This window comes from Cygnus olor, chromosome 5 (genome assembly GCF_009769625.2).
Source record: "Cygnus olor isolate bCygOlo1 chromosome 5, bCygOlo1.pri.v2, whole genome shotgun sequence".
Lineage (NCBI taxonomy): Eukaryota > Metazoa > Chordata > Aves > Anseriformes > Anatidae > Cygnus > Cygnus olor.
Genome location: NC_049173.1, coordinates 6,180,599 through 6,201,243, shown reverse-complemented (window position 1 = coordinate 6,201,243; position 20,645 = coordinate 6,180,599). Strand labels below are relative to the sequence as shown.

The 20,645-nt window shown below is 34.7% G+C and overlaps 1 protein-coding gene across 1 annotated transcript in view; it reads left to right on the top strand.

The window, feature by feature from the left end:
- C5H14orf39 (chromosome 5 C14orf39 homolog) overlaps positions 1 to 18,934 on the top strand; it is a 31,221-nt gene extending 12,287 nt beyond the window's left edge. The window contains exons 5-18 of the mRNA XM_040559619.1: positions 168 to 257; positions 4,310 to 4,497; positions 4,957 to 4,999; positions 5,408 to 5,528; positions 6,102 to 6,196; positions 10,466 to 10,605; positions 11,075 to 11,154; positions 12,307 to 12,389; positions 12,489 to 12,553; positions 13,686 to 13,756; positions 14,816 to 14,973; positions 15,504 to 15,639; positions 17,074 to 17,131; positions 18,263 to 18,934. Of these exons, the coding sequence (XP_040415553.1) occupies positions 168 to 257; positions 4,310 to 4,497; positions 4,957 to 4,999; positions 5,408 to 5,528; positions 6,102 to 6,196; positions 10,466 to 10,605; positions 11,075 to 11,154; positions 12,307 to 12,389; positions 12,489 to 12,553; positions 13,686 to 13,756; positions 14,816 to 14,973; positions 15,504 to 15,639; positions 17,074 to 17,131; positions 18,263 to 18,465 (1,531 nt within the window). The 3' untranslated portion in view covers positions 18,466 to 18,934. The remainder of the gene's footprint in view (positions 1 to 167; positions 258 to 4,309; positions 4,498 to 4,956; positions 5,000 to 5,407; positions 5,529 to 6,101; positions 6,197 to 10,465; positions 10,606 to 11,074; positions 11,155 to 12,306; positions 12,390 to 12,488; positions 12,554 to 13,685; positions 13,757 to 14,815; positions 14,974 to 15,503; positions 15,640 to 17,073; positions 17,132 to 18,262) is intronic.
- The last annotated feature ends 1,711 nt before the right edge of the window (positions 18,935 to 20,645 follow it).

Below are 20,645 nucleotides of genomic sequence, written 5' to 3'. Positions count from 1 at the left end.
TAAATGTATGCATGTAAAAGCTTTCTGCACTAAAACCATTTATGTTTGACTTTCAAAACATTAATTGTTCTAGTTAGCTAGCCAAAGTAACTTGTTGATGTTTTCATTTTTAAATGCCTTTTTATTAGGAGAGACCATTTATATACTTTTTTGTACTTTCTCCACAGCTGGAAGCCCACCTATGCAATTCTTAGCAAGCATGAAGAATATTTGAAAAATGAACTCGAAGTTTTGCAAGAATCTACAGAAAATGAGAGGTATCTGTGATATCTGAGATGAGTAGCAGTAGTGCCTATTAACCTCTCTAAACTGATCAGCAAAGATAAAGCAGTCTGCATCAGAAAGTTTTGGTAAACTTTTCAGTGTAATAAAAGAATATCTGGTTTGTATTAGTATGAGTTCATCTGCTACTTTGTAGTTACTAGTGAAAGAGGATAAAAAATGCTTTTTTCCAAATTCAGTTGCTTCCTAAGTGCCTATTATAATTTTTCATAACACTGTTGAATTGTCGATAATTTCAAGAAAAGCCTGTGAAATAAAGGTAATTAATATTTCTGCTTTGGCAGAAATATGAAATATCTGACCACATTTGCAGGAACATGTTTTATCTAAAGAGTTTTTTTAACCATTATTGTGACGTCTTCACATAGTGTATTTCAGATATTCAGGTTTGGGAAGACTTGTTGAAAAATATTTAAGTTCTGTTTTTTTCAGAAGCTTCATGTAGATGACCCTAAGCCTTTAGTTTCATACATGCCTTAAATAAGATAACAGATGCATTCAGATATTTTTGAGCCTTTGTTATTTGTGAATATGAATTAAATATGACTATTAGAATATACAAAAAAAAGTTTCATATACTTCTGTATATTCTTCAAAATAACTACAAAGCATACAAATCGAATGAATAATCGTGAAAAATAAGGTAAGTGCCTATGGAAAGCCTGCTCTATAACCATCTTAAGACCAGTTGGGTAAGGTTCTTGCCAGTATTAATTACATGTTCAATTTTGTTTAGTAAGTGGCATTTCATTTAAGTTTCATCTTCTAATTTCTACATTTTAAAGAAATGTCTTCTTTTGGAATGTAGCTGCTTACTTTGAATGGGATAAAGAACAGTTCCTGAAAATCTTCACTGAAATTTTCAAAATGGGGTGTGCAAAGTTAGCCTTCTGAAGTATTGTTTATCACTCAGATAAAAGTGATCTTCATTTTAGGGAGGCTGCTCACCTTCACTGATCTGCTTGGGAAGGGGAAGAGAATGGTTAGCCTTATGCTGAAAAAGTCATGGCAGATCCATCTAGCTATCTAAATACTGTTTTAGAGGTGTAACTGTAGGTAACTACAGTTACGTTGGCTTTGTTCTTTTGTTTGTGTCCTTCTTTCAAGTAGCTCGAGACAGCAGAAGTAGATGTCTTCCTTTTTAGGGTTCCATATTTGGTGAAAAATAAGGCTAAATTGGATTTCTATAAGTATATGATTAAGCCATTTTGGCCTTCACTAATTAGATCTGACAAGCCAAAGAATCATTACTTTTGAAATGTTTCTTTAGATAACTAGTTTCAATTCCAACACGAAAGTGTTTGATTTGTTTTCCTGAGCTTCGCTATAAGACACCATGACTATAAATCATAAAAAGAATTTAATTTATATATTTTACAAAAGTGGTCTTCAGATATTTCTTTCAAATACAGTTCCTCTGTACTGAAGCATTTGATGATGAACTCAAATTAGCAAGATGTACAGTCAACAAATTTTAAATACATAAATTAGGAAGACAAGTATATTTAAAACTTCATGTGCTGAATGCCCATCTTATCTGGCATAAGTGGATATTCAAGGCATGCTGCTTTAAATTGAAGGATGTTTTTAAAAGATGGGCAGATCAATGTACATTTAATTAGGCACTTACTGTGGAGGTTTTAAAAGCATTCAGTTTTGTTACTATAATTAGTTTCAAGAACATACAAGAATGTGTAGTACTGGAAATTCATCTTGAAAATATCACTTATGTATCACTTACATTTTATAAGTGATATTTTCAGGATGGAAAGAACAATAAAAAAGGAAAGAGGAATAAGTAACTATCAAGGTAGTGTTCAGGAGCTTTGTGGATGTTGTCTTTTTTTCCTTTTGACATTAAATTTGAACTTTTTCTAATGACTTTAGTGTGAACAGTGCAGAATTCTAAATAGCCTGTGTTTAACTACATGAACTGGAGGATGTGAATTACTTAGGAAAAATACTAAAAATGGTGATAATTTCTCAAGACTGTTACAGTATACCATCTATGGCTAGAAATATTTATCTGTGGAAAATACATTTTTGGGAAAGGCATATATTTAAAGTTTGAGGTTTATTTTCAGAAGTTTTAAACGTACCAGTTGCAACAAATTATTTGACTTTATTTATTTATTTATTTTACATTTATTTGTAATGCATTCTTAATTGTATATCGGCAAATTTCATTGTTGCTCAGCTAGTGTTTGTAGCATCTATTACATTCCATAGAACTAAATATCTTCCATCTTTCATACCTTGTAAATCTGGTACAGTATACACAAATCTTTAGTAAATCCCATAGCTTCTTGGATTCCAAAGACTGTCCATGGAGAAAAGCAAATAGATTAATGTCCTCCTCTATATCAAGTTTGAGAAGTCTCAATTCCTTTGTTTCATAACCTTGAATCACAGCAGTGGTAATCTACAACTGCTTTCTTCTATACAGGTGTTTTGAACTTCAGTCACTTTAACAGGAACTAGTACCTGGAGCATAGTTTTATTTGAAAACTGGTATCTTAGTTTTTTTTTCCTATGACAAAAAAAATACGTTTCTTTTTGTAAGAGCGGAAACTTCTACTGTTGTCTTTGGACACAAATTTTACTTTCTTCCATTGCCCAGCCTAACTAGTGGGCAGCCAGAAGTGTCTGTCTTTCAGTCAAGTTATTAATAGCAGTCTGACATTTAAATGAATGACTTAATTTCATTTTAAGCAGTTATTAAGCTTTTGCTTTCAAATGCGGAGAGAAATATACTGGGCTATGGTTGTTATTCATACTATTAAAAGACTGTAAATAATTAAGACTTGTCTGTGTGGGAAATACAGACTTCCTATAGGTTTATACTTACATTACATGTGTGTGACATTAAGAACTCGAACTAGTTCTTTTGTTAATTATTCAGTGTTATTAATTACCCAGCTAAAGATACTACTTCTGCACTGGAAATGACCTGTAACGAAAGTTATGCTTAGCATCATTATTGGTGTAACAAAGGATGCTTCCCAATGAGATAGTTGAATATTGATCTGTCATTAGCAATCTATCTTTGTAAATTCCTTGTCTGAATGAGAAAACGGACCAAGTAAAGTCTTTTCCAATGTAGTCACTGTCACTGATTTAACACAAGATGATGGCTGCTCTGTGCAACAGTGTTTTTCTTTCTCTTTTTTTCCAAACATAATATTGATCAATTTTCAGCCTTATGTGATGAATTATGTCCAATTGTGTGTTATGGTATTTGTTTTTATAGCAATTTTTTCCGAAGCCCATTTAAACTTGTAAGATGTCACGAGCATTTACTTAACGGGGCCTCTTAATTGATGCTACTTACTTAAGTAATTTGTAGCTGTGTACTCACACGATGTCAGTGAAATTATATTAGTGTAGGATTAATTTTGAGGGCAGTCCTAAAAAAAAATGAGTATTCTGGCTCTTTGCCAATTGAACGTTTAAATGTTTGCTTAACTTTAAGCATGGATAGCGCTATTCTTTTAGGACTAACAAACACTAATGTGTGTGTTTAAGTCTTCCCTGAATCAGACACAGATTGCCCAGCATTTCCTTGGAGGCTGCTCTTGAGTGATGCATCAGGCTGCTGTAAAGACTGGACGCTAGGCCAAATTCTCTTTTAGTGTAAGTTTGATACAGCTCCACTGAAAACAGTGGAGTTGTGCCAGTGAACACAAGCAGAGAATTTGGCTTGCTGTGAGTTTCATGATAATTACAGAAGGAAGAAACATTTGTCATCTGCGGAGCTACCTTTGAACATGGTATGGTCTACATTCCTGTCAGAATAATGACTGTTTGTTATATCATGAATGTATTCTCTGTTATATACAGTAACAAAGAATGCTTCCTTGAAAATAGCTGGAAGAGAAAAATTAGAGTCAAATAGTGATATGCTAAAAGTAATACTACTTTTTGCAGAACAACAGCAAGTCTAATTGAGACGATTCCATAAACTAGTCATTTTTTCCTGATAAACAATAGCTTAATAAGTGGAAAAAATTGTGATTTATTTTTATAGGAAAATGTATCAAGATTACATAATCCAGTATAAAGAGATTTTGAAGCAACACCATGAAAAGTATGCAGAAACCGCTCTTGCACAGGAGTGTTACAAAAAAAAGAAGGAGATTGAAGAAATCCAAAACAGAATTCTGAAGCAGTCTGAACAATATAAGTTGAAAGAAGACGCTTGCTCGGACATTCTGGGTACTATTATTATCAATGCTTAAACTGTACAGACTGTTGCTAGTGTACTGGACATTAGAAATGCTGTACAGAAATCCACTAACTGATTCATCACAATTTCTCTTAAAAGGATTAAAAATTCTTCTTTTTGTTACACCATTTTTAAGGAAAAAAAATTGTAGCAAATTGAGATTTGGAACAAGAATTCAAAATACACATGCTGACTTGCCATTGGGCTTCCTGGGGTAAAAACATCCCAAAATTAGAACTAGATTAGAAATTTAGAACTAGACTCTCAAAAATGTAAATTTATTTTTCATACATGTTTTTTGTTCTGTTTTAAATGGCATTACCTTCAGTATTACTGCTATTTCTGCTATGTACACTAAGCAATGATAAGTGTTCCTGAATCGTTAATTTATCTTGTATTTGTAAATATTAGACTTGATAATGATTTGAAATAAAATTTTGTTTCTGCAGAGCCTGCTCCTTTTAAATCCCTTAATGACTGGGCTTTGCATATGTATCCTTGATGCATAGTGTTTATACAGTTTATGGGGAGGAAAGTTTCTATTCACCTTTCACGTTTTTATTAAAAAAGTATAATAATTTATTTATGTTTAGAGTGGCACTAGTAGGCATTTCCCCATGAGAAAATTGAAGGTCAAATAATATTCTTCAGTTAAATTTTATGGCAGCTTTTTGAGGGAAGAAAGTAAAATTTCGTTTAATGACATGTCAGTCAACAAGCTTCATTAAGGTGTAGAAGACTAATTGAAGTTAGATTTCGAGACTTGTCTATGAAATGTAGATTTGTCAGAGCTTTCTGTAGCTCTGTAATTTGCAGTTATGGCATAGAACTGTGAGGGGTCTGTTAGTATTCACTGTTTGAAAAAAATAATGTTGCCATGTTTGTCCCTTAACATGAAAGTGCTTCTTTGAGGCAAAAAACACAGGAAATGTTAAAGCTTGCTGAAGTTGCTACGCAAGAATCAATTGAACTAGAAAGAGAAGCAGAGGAATTAGAAATGAAAATTAATTATTTTAAAAAGGTAACTGCATTTTAATTTTCTTTTATATAAGTATACTTTATATATGTAGGTGTTTATACTGTCATTTGCTGAAACATAAAAAAAGTACATTTTCAAGCACATGGACCAACAGGATGATATCAGAATTGGCAATTATTTTTCTATAGCATCATAAAGGTTTTCCTGGAGAAGAGGTGTTCATGAATATAAAGGCTCTTAAAGCTTGCTTTCCGTTGACCTCGGTTTACGCTATAATTCCCTCAAGGCCCTGTGTTTGGATGACTTTCATGTTAGCTCAACAGTGCCAGAGCATACTCAACAAAATATAGCAGGACTATTCCTTTAGGAGCCCCAGGGCTTGAGTATACTGCCTTCACAGGTCCTAATATTTTTAAGAAGATTTTGTTAATATGAACGTGTTTAACTAAATATGCTTTACAGTAAGAATTGCATAAATTCCTTTTCTTTCCTTCTTATCTGGCTACAAGAAAACTTTTAATTACACTGATTCACCAAGTTTAGAAACCATTTGCAGCACATATTTATTTTTATTTTTTTCAAATTTTTATGTTTCTCTGTTCTTTGTCTTTTAAGAGATTTGAAGAGACTACAGAAGATCAAAATGATTCAGAAATGGTTGAAGGAAAAAATCTGAAAAGTCTAGAGAAGCCGAAGGATTTTAAGGAAAGGTGTGTTTAAAATTATTTATTTTCCCTTGCTTTCATCCAGAGTACTATCTCAGCATTTATACTCAGACTGCAACAAAACTCAAACTGTTGCTATATAATGGTTGGCAAGGTTCTCCAATCCTGGTCATGTGGTTGAATTATGTAATTTTAAAAGTTTCCTGTTACTTGAGGTTTAGTAAAAGGTGGTGGCTAATTTTGGTTCTTGGAAAGTAAATGCATCTGGAAACATACTATTCAAAAGTATTTTGTATAAGGCTTTGCTCCTCATAGCTACTGGTAATACATCTGTGTGGATAGTTTTAAAGGTTTTGGATACATTTACAGTGAATGCAGTCAGAAATAAAATGCATTAACTCTACTAAACACATAATTGGTGAGAAAGAGTCATGGTTACAAATGTCATTTGTCTTCATCTCTGAATTACTTAAGAAATTTAACTCTTAATTTGGTTCTTAAAAACAAGCATGAGTGAAAGTTTCATAGACAGGATTAATGGTTTAGTAAATTAGTCAGTTATCATTTACAACTTGGACTCACTTTAATTTGAGCTCAACTACAAGGACTGAAATCACTGTCAGGACCATCTTGCACTCATCTGGAGTTCTTGTAAGTATTAAAAAATCACCCTTAAAACTGATTCTGTTAGACCAAAAGCCATTTTAAACTTAAAATACGTCCAAAAGTCTTCCAAGTGATTTTACATCATGGTCTTCTTGAAAAAGAAGTTTTTTAGAGTTTTGAATTGGAATTTAGTGGACCATATGTACAGAAATGTGCCATGTTAACTCTCTAAGCTCCTTTCATAGGGACATTTTAGGTTTTTAATATCTGCTTTTATATCCCTGAATTATTCAAACGAATTATTTTTTTATGGTTTAAAGCCTTATACCTGTTCTGCCTTCTAAGCTTTTTATAATTGGCAAGGTCTTAGAAACACAGGGAAGGAAGAAATCCATTTGTTGTAAGACTAGGTGAAAAAGATTGGAAACACTCCCTGGGAATTTTCAAAGGAACCCAAGTATGTTCAGTCTGCAGAAACGAAATGGCAGGAGAAGGAGATTTATATTCTGGGCATGGAGACGTAAGAAGTATTCAACCAAATGCTTAATGGAAAGGAATTCATAGGGTGCGTTACTAGACCTTGCAGTTGTACGTTTATCTCTGTCATGGATCTTTCAGGTGCTTTTACTTTCACCAGAAGTTTTGTCTTGGTTGCATACAAGTATATCTTTTTGGTGCTCTTACCGAAGAAATAATTCCATGGCTTATGTCATGATTATAAGTTTCTGTAAACATTTTACGCTATTCCAACTCACATTTCTCTTTAACCTCCATGTATGTGAGATATAGCATATAGTATCAGACCACAACCTGATTACTAATTAATGTTTTTGTTTTTTAAAGCTTATTCATGTCAAAGATATCCACAGCATAAAGGGTTGTGGAAAACTGTAAAAAAGTTTTAAAATATCCCTATTTGGCATTAGTATATTAAAAGAAAAAGGAAGCATAGAATTAACCAATGTTAAGACGAACAGAGAAGCATAGAAGTAACCACCGATGTTAAAAATAGTTTTTTTATTAATTTGTGATTATAATCACTGTAAAAAGAAATCAAACAGAAAACATGCTAAGATAATGAGTCATATGAATTAAAACCTTTGCAGACTCAGGACAACGTACAAAAATATAACAGCAGAATATGGGTACTAAAGGCAGGAGTCTATTGTGAGCTGCAGTCACTACACTGTGGCTCCTAGGCAAAGAGAGCTTTGTGAAGAAGCAGGAGGTATCTTCATCTTCTGCTACAAAAGAAGGACAGAAAAAGAGTTTTGAATCTCCACGAACTGACATAACAGTGTGGAGAGACGCCAACAGCATCACGGGACAAAAGCAAATAGAGCAATGAAAGCTCTGAGCAGAACAATGTAAAAAGTAATACCCATGAAATACTTTAGACAGCTACAAGACAAGAAACAAACTTGGAAGTTAACTAATAGGTGCTGGTTTGTATATTCTTTGGACAGGAGGATGGCAGTGCTAACTTTTCATTTAAAGGTCTAGAACATTGCTGGCCAGCTAGTCATTGATTAGGCTGACTGCAAAATGTAGATTCCTCTTCTCATACAAGCTGTTAACAGGTGTAAACATGTATGAAGAGTCAATCCCATACTGACCACAACCTCATAGTTAGTTACTAGGTATTATGACAGCTAGTTATTAAAGTCCGACTTCCAAAAGGACTTGCTTACATGCTCCTGATTAGAATTCTGAACTTGGCTTCCGTAGAGAGTCCTTCTAAATACCACAGTAGTCAGTCTGATTTTTTGTATGTATAATCAGATGCACTTAAATCCTATAGTGAAGGTAAAGTCATACTAGTCTTTGGTCTTCATTATACTACAGAGAAGAAACTACTGCTGAAGAAATGGGTTTTTAATTTGACTTAAGGATATCTTCCTTTTTTGCACTTTAGTAAAAATGTTACCTATTTTGCAAAGTGAATCAAGATGAAGATTTTTATCTACTCAGATGTTTACTAATAACGAAATAGAGAAAGAAGACAAATGATCTTTCTTGCTACTGCAATTCAGACTATTTTGAGCTTTAATCTTCAGGGTTTTTTTTCTTCAGTAATTAATAATTATGTCAAAGAAGATGCTTGTGTTTTTTTCTTTTCAACATTTTTTGGTGAAGAAAGGAAGCAGGTGTACTGTATATTTATAAAGTTTAACTGCAGACTCTTTTGGAATTTTTTGTTACTAAAATATATGTCTTAAGAGCTTCCAAGTCCTCTTTGCAACTTTACCATCAATACATTCTTCTGAATAGATATATATTGTAAAAGAAAGCTTTATTTAACGTATGGCCATTTTCTAGAAATATGGAGGGTTGTCTGCTAGGTTTTACAAAAACACACAGAAACTGATTCCAGGAACTTGTAAAAACACAATTGGCATCCTAACTTGTGTAAAAAAAAAAACACGTTAATGGCAATCTAAATCATAAGCATCAGCAGCAGCCTTGTTCAATTCATTTTTGAATGATGATCGTGATAAAGTGGCCAAATGAGCCACACTGAACAAAGTGAAGCAGTTTTAGCCAGGGTTCTCTGCTTAGCTCTTGTTTTATCACTCCTTGGTTTAAAGATTTCCACATCCGATCTTAAAGATATTTGGTCACATAAACATCTTACTTCCTGTAGCGCTCATTCTTGAGACAAGTAACATCTATAATTGGTATAAATAAAATAAATAGATATTTTAAAATTATTTCTTGTTTCTTTGATATATTGGGTGGTACATGGTTTCTATAGCTTGTTAGGTCTTTGTGCAGCTCAACACTTAAGTGTTTAGGTAACTTTGAAGACTGTTCTTTTTCATCATTGTTATTTGACTGAGGTGCATTCCTGATTTTATGTGATCACAGCCGAGCATGCACCTGAATTTAATGTGTTGTTAGGTCTGATATCTTAACCAATGCTTCTAGGTTGTTATGTTTTAACCAGCAGTATTGCTAACTTTACTCCATGCTACCTTATAAAGTTCATCGTATTTTTTATCTTATTTTCATTTATGAAAAATTTCAAGAAAACCAGGAAGACCGGCTTGAATCTTCAGTTATTCTGAGTAGTTTTGCTTAGTCAGCCAAAAAACAGATGTTGCAGCTAGAACCCCAGAGGTGCCAAGCAGGAATGCCAAAGAGAAAATAAAATAAAACTCATTATTAAAATAAAAATGGTAAATGTTCCTGTGCCAAATAGGCACTTTATCCTGCATTGTTCTGCTAACTTTTGTCTTTCTGTTCTGTAAAAGGCTATTTACCTTACACAGATAATTACCCTACAAGTGAAAACGCTTGCTGCCGTTTGTTTTGTCTTATGTCTGCCTACAGTATAAGTATTTTGGACAACCTCAAGGAGTGAAAAAGTGTTTTTAAATATGAAAGTGTGATTGCAGAGCTACAGTAATGATTAAAGCGCTTCTACAAAAGTGTAAAACCAAAACTATTAATACTTTTCTTTGATACTGACAAAATTCAAGTCAGCAATGTTCTTATGATCAACTTATTGCTATTTCATGTCTTTTGCTTTCAGTGGCATTCTCTGTCTGGTATTCTTTAAGGAAAAATTAAATCTTACTGATTGCTGGAGCTGTAGGAGGTAGAACCTCTCTGGAATCATGCATCTCCTTTGAAAACTCCACTTATTTGAAGCAGTTTTATTTTATGATTTCCTTTCTTTTTCAATCGTTGCCTTAATTTTTTTAGGATATTTGAAGAGAGTGAGCATCCTTCTTTGTTAAATGAGAAACATCAACTGTATAAACCATTACATCTTCTGTGCATTCCTCGGAAATCAGTCCAGTCTGTACAGACTATTAGATTCTCTATGAAGCGAACAGACAAAGGTGCAGTGTGTTTCTAATGATCTTTTTTGTGAAGATTTTGGTGTTTTTTTGTGTAAATAAATGAAAACCATGGTAAGAAATGTACTCAACTGTTTTTACTGTGATAGTTGAAGCCAAGCTTTCAATGCAAATTGAGTACATACCTGTCTTTATGTTCTGAAAACCTTCCGATTCTTCTCTCATCTGTGCAATGAGTAAAGTGACATGGTAGGTATATCTAATATGTAGTGCTAGAAAAAAAATGAAGAATATGCTTAGCAGTGTTTGTAAAAAAAAAATACATAAAACCAATAACCTGTAAATACTATTTACTGTAATTTGCCTGATGCTTTCATGTTTTCTGATATCTTTGTTTTAGCTCTTCATTAACAGGAAAATTTCTAAGCTTTGTTGACAAGTGCCCTTTAACAATGCAGTGCTTTGGATACTTACTCCTATTAACAGTATTAAGTAAGTTTTGTTAATTTAGGGAGAGAAGAAAAAGAGAAACGTATGGAACATTCAGTTGCTACTAGCAGCTCCTCCAGCCATGCAGAAAATCCATCACGGGTATGCAGTTCTCCCACTGGTAAAAACATGAGATTATATAATGTTTCATCTGGTTGTTTAAATTGAAAATACTTCAAATATATCCAGTGCTATAATATCATACATAAAACTTAAGCTAAGGAGGGAGGACTTTCATAAGATGATACAAGACAGCATGAAGGGCAAGGGCTAGACTGAGTGAAACAAGACCAAAAGAAACTTCAGGCAGTTCTGATTTGCGACAGGCTTAGTGAGTTGAACAGGATGAGGATGATGGAAGGGTTGTTGCTAGGGTAATCCAAAAATGAGGATGGGAATCTGGGACCTAGAATTGCATTTAGAGAATAGTGGTAAGTAGTAAGTCAAGGTTAAGGGAATTTTAAGAAAGGTTGATGGCAACAACAAGAAGAAGATGGAGTCTGAGGGAAAATAAAAAGATTGAAGGAAAGGACGTTTTTATGCTTCAGAAAAGGAGTGTGGTATACTACAGGAGGTGAGTGGCAGACAGATCCTGCATACCCAGCCCTTTTGTCCCTCACCCCAAGCTGAATTCAATTTGGTAGCATTTTGCAAATTAAAAACAAACCAGAACTAGCAACTCGCTGTGAACTAATGTGTTATCCGATGCTGAGGCATAGATTCCTAGTGCTACTCTGCCCTTAAGGCACAAATACATGTTGCATGTTAGAGACAGAGCTTCTGATCTGGTGAAATTCTGTGAGGTGGGAGTGTTTTCATGTTACTTGCAGTTATTCCGTTCACATAGCAGACACTCACTTATGTGTGCCCACTTTGACCTTACAAGGTGGAGACAGGCCTGGCTTCAGCCCTTGCTGTCTTGTAAGCAGGAGCAAATTGGCTGCAGTAATAGAGAACCTGGATAAAGTTTGTAAATTATTATGACTGAGAAGTTAATTACTCACCTCTAGTTATCAATACTGTGCATGCAACTACATAAGAAAAAATGGAAGGAAGTGCTTTTGGGTATCATGCTGTAAGAAGAAAAAAGTTAATCTGTAGGTAAAACAGACAGGCAAAAAAGTGTATATGTTGCATAATTGTTTAGGAAAGATTAACAGAATGGATTTACACAGTCTAAGGAGAAATCAGAATGATGTTGTTGAAGTGACAATTTTATGTGCTGCCTCAGTTGAATTTTTTGCTATGTTTTAGATGGTTACGGACACTGCACGGACTAATAATCTACAAATTGCCCAAGTTCCAATAGGAAGCTTGCAAAACCAAATGCAATACAGGTAACTTTTCTCTAATGAAGTAGCTTTCATTCTTGAGATTAAAGCTTATAGAAATAATCCACATTGAAACAAACAACAGTGTATTTTTCTGTCTTTTAGACAGCTAGTTCCTCCAAAGCAGGTGACTACTAATCAACAGTTTGAGAGTGAAAATACAGTAATAGGTAAAGTACCATAGACATTTTTTGATCAGGTGTGCTGTTACTGTAAACTGGACCACAAAATGATGAAAGGGAAAATTCTAGGACCCAAAATTTCACTCTGGTATGAATTGGACCACCGTTTGTTTTCCTTTTATGCCTTGATTATATAGTTTAAAATTGTGAATACAGCAGGCAGGCTGAGTCCTAATTTAAATGGAGACTGAACTGTGCAGTAATGTGGTATGCATTCTGCATTAACCACTGCTAATGAAGGGCACCTCCCAGCATCTCTTGTAAATCTACGCTCTTAGTTTTAGTTTGGAAACCTGTGTGAAAATCTACCCAAAAGGCATGATAAAATGCAAAGAAAAGGGCTATAGCAAACTAAGGAATTCAGGAAACTTGAAGCGTCGGATTAAGATTTAAAAAAATGAAAATTAAGTAATATGCACAAAACACTTTCAGAAACAAAACAGAGTAGCTGCAGATGCACCTACGGTTTTGAAATCCCAGGGCACTGAGCTGTAGCTTAAATATTTGTTTGTTTGTTTGTTTGTCTGTTTTTTCCTAATTACACTGTCAATTTAGATGCACTTCAAAAATGATAGTCTAATTTTTTATAAATAGGATCCTAATTATATGTTCTGAAACACAGGATCTTAGCCTACAGTGTGTGAAATGTTGCATGGTCTAAAGCTTCGAGCAGAAGGTTGGGTAGCATTCTTCTCATTTTCTACCCTAGATTTTGCCCAGGTCTTGAAGATATGTTCCATCAGTCTCATATGGATGTGCTTTTTATGTTGTTTCCACATGGTTTCTATTGACTGGTATTGGCACTCTCAGTCTGCAACAGCTGGATTAGACAAAAATAGCACTCTCAGGGAGCAATAGCTATATCTGAAGAACACACCAAACAATATGAAGAAGCTTTAGCATTGCTTTAATGCTAGTGAGTAAGTGGCAGAATGAGAGGTAACTATTATGGAAATGGCCACAAAGTGGGTTATTATGAAGACTACAGTCGGAGCACTTCCTTATCAATAGCAATGCCAAGTTAGTAAATCTTTTTCAAGGATTCTTTCCCACAGCATAACTTTTACTTATCCATTTAAAATGTTGTTATAATACAAGCTGTACTGTATTCTTTGTATAGAAGACCAAGAGGCCAAATGTGATGGTAAAGAAGCAGAAGATGAGCCTAAGGATTCTTCGTACATACCTCAAGTAAGGAAAGCATTTCTTATGTCACAAATAGTTATTTTATTTACTGTAGTCAAACTATTCTGAAGTATTTGAATCGATTGGTAAGAGGTAATTAGATTTCTCAGGAATTGGCAAAGTGACTCACTGTAAGGCACCCAAGAGGTGAGAAGCCAGTCTGTGTCTTCTGATTACTAATACAATGATCATTGCTTTTGGCCTTGTCAGTGTTCTGTGGGTTTTTATGCTACCTTGACTATGGGCCATCTAGGTCCATATGCACATCATTTTTTAGATAGAACTGGTCCATATAACTTTCATCTGTGTGAGCTAAGATGCATGGGAAATTCACTTCCACAAAACTATAGAAAATAGGCTCTGTGCTGGCTACAGAATCTGAAAGGCTCCATTTGCACTACTTCTACAATCTGTACTTGAATGGGAGTTTAACCTCACCGTGCCGTAATATTCAAGCCAGTTGTTTGTACAGCTTGCATGTATAGGTGATACTGAGATCAAGTTTGAGATGCTCATCTTCTTCTAGTTGGTTACAGGTTCATGGCTGCTGGCAGCTGGTGGAGAAAAAATATCTTTAAAACAATATTGAGCCTGGTGGAAATTGTTCTACAGAATTCAAGTGTATATTCTCTGTTAACATTTTCTGAGAAAGGGGAAATATCTCAGTCAGATGAAATATATTCTGACGGTTGATGTTCCTTTATTTCACTAGAATATCACGAGGATTCCAATGTGACTTAAAGCATTAGCTAAGAGATACTTTAGAAAGAGAGAGTTCTTTTATTCCAAATCAGTGTTTTCAGTCAGCTTACAAGTTTCTTAATTTTTGGAATGAAAATTTTCATACATAATTGCAATCAGAAGTAGCCCATTTTAAATTAGTTAAATTAAGGTTACAGTTGTAACTGTGGAGAATATGTAACTGTAAGAATTTATTGAATTCCCTTTATTTTTTATGAAAATAAAAAGTCTAACTAAGCCTAAAGCATACAATGACTATGTTTAAAAAAATATTTTGGGAAATTACATATGCCATAAATGTTATTATATGTTTCTTTTTAATAGAACATACATACCTATTTTAAGTCAAATGAAAACAATCCAGACAGAGCAGAAGAAAGTGCAGAACATTTTCTAAGAACACCTGAAACACCTGAGTTTGTTGGAACACCTGATGCAAAGGGGAAGAAAACCCAGTTGTCTAAAACACCTCCATTTGACTTGTATGATTTCAGCTTTTATATTTAGATTTCATAAGAAAATTTGTAATGATGTTTATTGTGTATTTCTGCTATTTTTTGAAAGATACTATAGAAAGACTTCCATAGAAAGCTCTTCTGAAAATACTGTTATTTTTTTTTTCTGAGTTAGATTTTGTTCTTACAGTATCAATTCTACTTGAAATGTAGCTTTTTCAAGACAGGGGGGACTTTGCTTACAAATATGTGAGGTAGGTTCTTTGTAGCTCATTTGCTAAAATTGTTTTCTTTTCCTGCAGTAATATTTGTTAACCGATTTCTATCTTTAGCATTTTTTTTGAAACACAAGAGTAAAATTGGTAGGAATACTTCAGTCTGATTTGAGGGGCTGTATTACCCATTATGTGTTGCAAGAAGTAATTATTGATGGAAGCTACAGAAATTTGGGAAAGTCACAAAACATAATAAGGACAAATAGAAAAACAGCAACAAAAAAGCCATCTGTGCTACTTCTTAAAACTATTAATGTAGGTTCTTTCTTTCTGTCTTTACAGCATTCACAACTTAGGTTGTGAAGAAGGAACATCAAAATCTCCGGCTTTCTTTTCTCTCATGAACTTCTCCCAGAAGTCACCTGGGTTTAATTTGTTTGATTCTTCTGTGTTTGGGGCAGAAAATTCATCTGATGAGGTAAAAATGAGTACATGAGAATATTAAATTTCCACAAAGGAAATGATGCTAAAAAACAAACAAACAAACAACAACAAAAAAAAACAGTATTGACTGCGAATGAGGACTTCTTCACAAGTCATCTTTTTAGCATTTTTTTTATTAGCATGCTTAATTTTACATTTGATATCTTTAGGAAAAGCTTATCTCCTTACCTGCTGATTCTCCTGTGATAACTTCTGATCAAGGATTGGATCTTACCCGTATGGGCAAGATTGGATATTGTGCAGGTGCACAAGTGACTAGATTCACAAAAAGGTTACTGGCTTAGCATTGCAATGCAAAATTTTAGGTACCCTGGCAGAATTCACAACTCACATGCCAATCCTGCATGTTTTTGTCTCGCTGTAGTGGGGAATCGGGCACTTAAATTGTTTTTTTTTTTCATCCTCCAGCTTTCACAAAATGCAAAACACTTAGGAAAGGAAGAAAGGTTTATTTATTAGGAGTACTGAAAAGCAAATATATTTCAGCATCTATATTTAAATGGAGGAAATAGCCAACTAATTGGAACAGGGACTGGAATCCAGCTAGTGCTCCTTATCCTTTGCAGATTGCCTAACTGCAGTGCTCCAGAGTAATTTTTATTCTCTCTGGGCTAATAGATAGTCAACTGGATATTCAGGATAGATGTGTGTCAGTGCGTAACACAGTGGTTAGGTACCACTCACTGGTAATGCAGATCCAAACCCCATTATACAAATAAGGGACTTGAACCCAGGTATCTCATATTTCAGTGGGTGTGCTCCATCTTCTGGTTACTAGGTGAAATCTAAAGGAGGAAAGAGGGAAAATAACTTTATTTTGTATTTCTCAAAATACCTGTTGGTGATATCTCCTATCATCAGCCCTGTGTAGGAGAAAATAGACTGGTGGATAGTTTGTGAACTGTTTAGGAATGAGGTAGGTCTAGGTGAGGTGAGGTAAGTGAGTAGGTAAGTCACCTAATATTGTCAGAACCCATGTTATATTGTGACAGCTTAGGAATTTACCAGCCTCTAGCAGTCATTTCACTCTTCACAGTTAACAAGTTATATGGGAATTTTGAAGGTCTTAATATGGACTTAAGTATCTGGACTTAATCTTGCCTAAGGATTCTTCATATATACCTCAAGTAAGGAAAGCATGAAATGTATCAAAGAATTTACCTTGCAAACTCAGGGACTGATAGATAAATTTAAATTCAAATGCTAATATTCACTGATGGGCAACCTGATCTAGTGGGTGGCATCCCTGCCCATGGCAGGGGGGTTGTAACTAAATTCTTTAAGGTCTCTTCCAACCCAAGCCACGCTATGATTCTATGAATATGTCTTTCTCACTTATTACATATCAGCATTAAAACTTACGTTCTGTCTTTTTAATTTGTTAAATAAAATGTCTGCTTTGTTTCAGACAGATGATAATTATCCTGTGGGACACTTGAATCCCATGTCCCCACAGAAAGATTTTGGTAAGTCTGCAAGTACTTGTGTTTTCGATTTGTGATATTGCGGTTTAGTGGTTTGTTGTGTTTGTTTTTTGACTAGCTTAAATCTTTCTCTGCATATTTGTCTTATGGACCTCAAATGTGTGAAATTTCATGGAAAAAAGAAACGTGAGAAAGAAGAAATACAAATAGGGATTGTATTAGGTGCATTTGAAGCAAACTCTGAGAGGACCTGCAAGGGGAAAGAAAAATTTAAGTGTCGAAGTTTTGTAAGCCTTTTCATTCCTGAAAGGAGCTCTGTTCTTTAAATGTAAAAAGTTACAGTATTTGGTAAATACCACTTTTTTAACTTAAGGCTACTAGCTCAGTGTTAGAAAAATACATCTGTTGTTTTTTCCCTCCTCATCTGTAATGAAAGCAAAGTTTTCATTTGATAAAAGAAACCTTGATCATCACTTTAAATCATTGGAGATACACAATGTAAAAATAGCACAAGTGAGAGAGGAGAACGAGACTTCATAAACCATATCTTCTACCCATACTAAGTGAGCCACACACATTTATACATTCTGTGTGAAATCCTGGCTTTAGTGAGGAGAAAGGACAATTTTTCAATGATAACAGTAGGATCAAAATTCACTTTTGATCAAGCATTTTTCTGAAGGGAACTGTAATCTACTCTTTTTAGAGGTTCTGCAGGTGCAAAGCTACTTTTTTGAAGTGGATGAACAAAAGTTTGTATGCATACATATGTATTGCAGAGAAAAGGGTATGAATTTTGTGTTACTGAATGTAAAACTCGGGGGGGTTCCTGTCTATAGCTTTGTTTCTCCAAATATTTCAGTGGTTTTTCAGAGGAGAAAGAATCCATAAAAATGTGTCAGTTTACAAAGACTCTGTTGCTTAGTATTCAAAATATTTCACCCAGTATATAATGAAAAAGTGTTTTGTTGTCCTAAATCATTCAAGTACTTCATTCTACATAATTTCTGATAATGCCCTCCTTTACCACGTCTAGTGCAGAAATAAACACACAACTGTAAGCTGATATGCAGTGGGCATTGGGAGTAAAATATTATTAAAGGAAGCATATTATGCTGAATGCAGTATTCTTTCAGTAAGACAATCTAATAATATAATATTCGTTCTATATAGGAAGCTTATTTGGGAAATCAGAAAGTGAGGATGCATTTGCCTTTCCCTTCCCCTCGGAATCGACTTCTCATGCATTTGGAGATGGAAAAGATGACTTTAGTTTTCCGTTTGCATTTGGACAGGATCAGAGATCATCACAGTCTCCTTCTGTGAAAGGTTTTCATTCTTCCTTACAAAATACAAAGCCATCTGCATTCTTTTGAATACCTTTGCGTTCCTTTTAAATTCTTTTCCTACTTAGCCTTGACAAATGTTTTCAGTTTCTTAAGTTAAAGTACAAAGCATTTCATCTTCTCCTTTCATTTCATGTAAGAATACATTATTGCAATTGCTGCAAGAGCATGTGTATATCCAGCAAGCACATGCTTTGAGATGCAGCTTTCATTTTTCTTGTTTATTTTCTAAATATGTTGTTTTCATAAAATGTTATGATACGCTTTCCCTAAATTGGCACTTACAAGCAGCAGAAATACTATTTTAAAATAGCATGTTGAGTTAATTCAATATCTTTGAGAGAGCATCTAAAGAGTACTTCTAGATGAGTACTTTCAGTCTCTGATATGAAATAAAAGAAAGTGTTAGTAAAAGTAACTTTATTGTACCAGACAAAGCTGAATTTGAGTTACAGTGTTCTTAAGTTCGTTATCTGTTATAAAAATTTTGAAATAAATGTTTTTGTTAATTTTGTGTAAGGTTTTGTAGATATCTCTTAATATCTGAAGTGAAATAATATTGTAATAATACTTGGCATTTAAACTTCTGTCTTTCTAACTTGAAACACTGAAAGCAAAGTAAGATCCTTCCACTTTATCTAGAGGTTTTCCAAAAAAAAAATGATACAAAGTCAGTTTCCAGAGTCTAACAGTGGTCAATACAAGCGTATCCACCAGTTTTCCACAAATGGCTTTCTTTCTGGACTGGCTGGTTGTGAAGATGATACCACAGTAATTCAGCAAGGAGCGCTGACTGTTCAGAGCCCCCACACCACTGTGCACTGTGAATGCCTCAGAACTGTCCTCTCCAAAAGCATCAGTTTCACATTTATGGCCTTTGAAGGAAATGCTAGGTCACTTTTGATTTTTTTTTTTTTCTGTTATGTGTGAAACACCTACTATTAGTTTTTGAAACTCCTCATGAATTTATAAGGGAAATCTGTTTCTTGGTAAGTTACTTTGAAGTAAATACTCTGTAACAGCAGGCAAACACGATGCTGAAACGGAAGCAGAGGAAATAAAAGGAAGACGACATTATTCAGTGAACTTCACAGAAGACATTGCAAGTGCACAAGCTAGTTAGGAGGGCACATGGACTGAGTGAAACAGGCTGACAAAAAGCATCTTACCATTATAGTTTGCAGAGTCCACCAATCAAAGGTCTTCAAAGTCCAAAGGGGAGTAGAGTTTCCCTTCCCTCTGCTGACCCACAAAGCCCTGAATCATAGAATGCCCTGGGTTGGAAGGGATCTTAAAGACCATCTAGTTCCACCCCACTAGGGATGCCACCCACCAGACCAGGTTGCTCAAAGCCCCATCCAGCCTGGCCTTCAATACCTCCAGGGATGGCGCATCCACAGCTTCTCTGGGCAACCTGTTCCAGTGTCTCACCACGCTCTGAGTAAAGAACTTTCGCCTAAAATCTAATCTAAATAGCTCCTCTTTTAGTTTAAAACCATTCTCCCTTGTCCTATCACTATCTGCCCATGTAAAATGACCAAGAGCTGTAATCTATGCCACTACTTCTTCTCTGCTAAACCCCTAAATGCCTTAGGACCATTTTCACGCAGCCCAGCTTCTCCTTCAGTACCTGTGTCTAAACGCTGGTGGAAGTTGGGTATTTTTTAAGCAGAGTGGAGATGGATTCAGGAAGCTTAAGTGAAGTGCTGCAGAGATCGAGCTAATAAGAAGTAAGACACATTTGGATTTGGTGGACTTTATGTGGGCTTCCATGCTAATCTAATTAAAACATTTTTTTCTAATTTACTGCATACCTAATTGTCTAAAGGTAAATTTGAGATCCTGTCTGTGTTATTTGGTGTAGTGTGTTAAGATATGCTACTGGCAGATAATCTTCAGAGATCATTTAGTAAGCCCAAAAGTGCAATTTTATTGGCTCAGTTATTCCATAACTGAACCTTGTTTTCCTGTCTTCTGATGAATTCTGTCATCCATGTCTCAGATGTTTGTTATACTGCAGTAGTATACTGCAAGGCTGCTGGCTGAAGTGGGAGAAACGACAGTTCTAGATCTTGCTGGATGATTACTTACAGAAATCGGATAGGCTTGTTAAAAACAATAAATAAAAAATATAGCTACTTCATAAGAGGCAACCACACAGTATTTGGAATACTTTTCAGAGATTTACAACCATGAACTACTTTTAAACA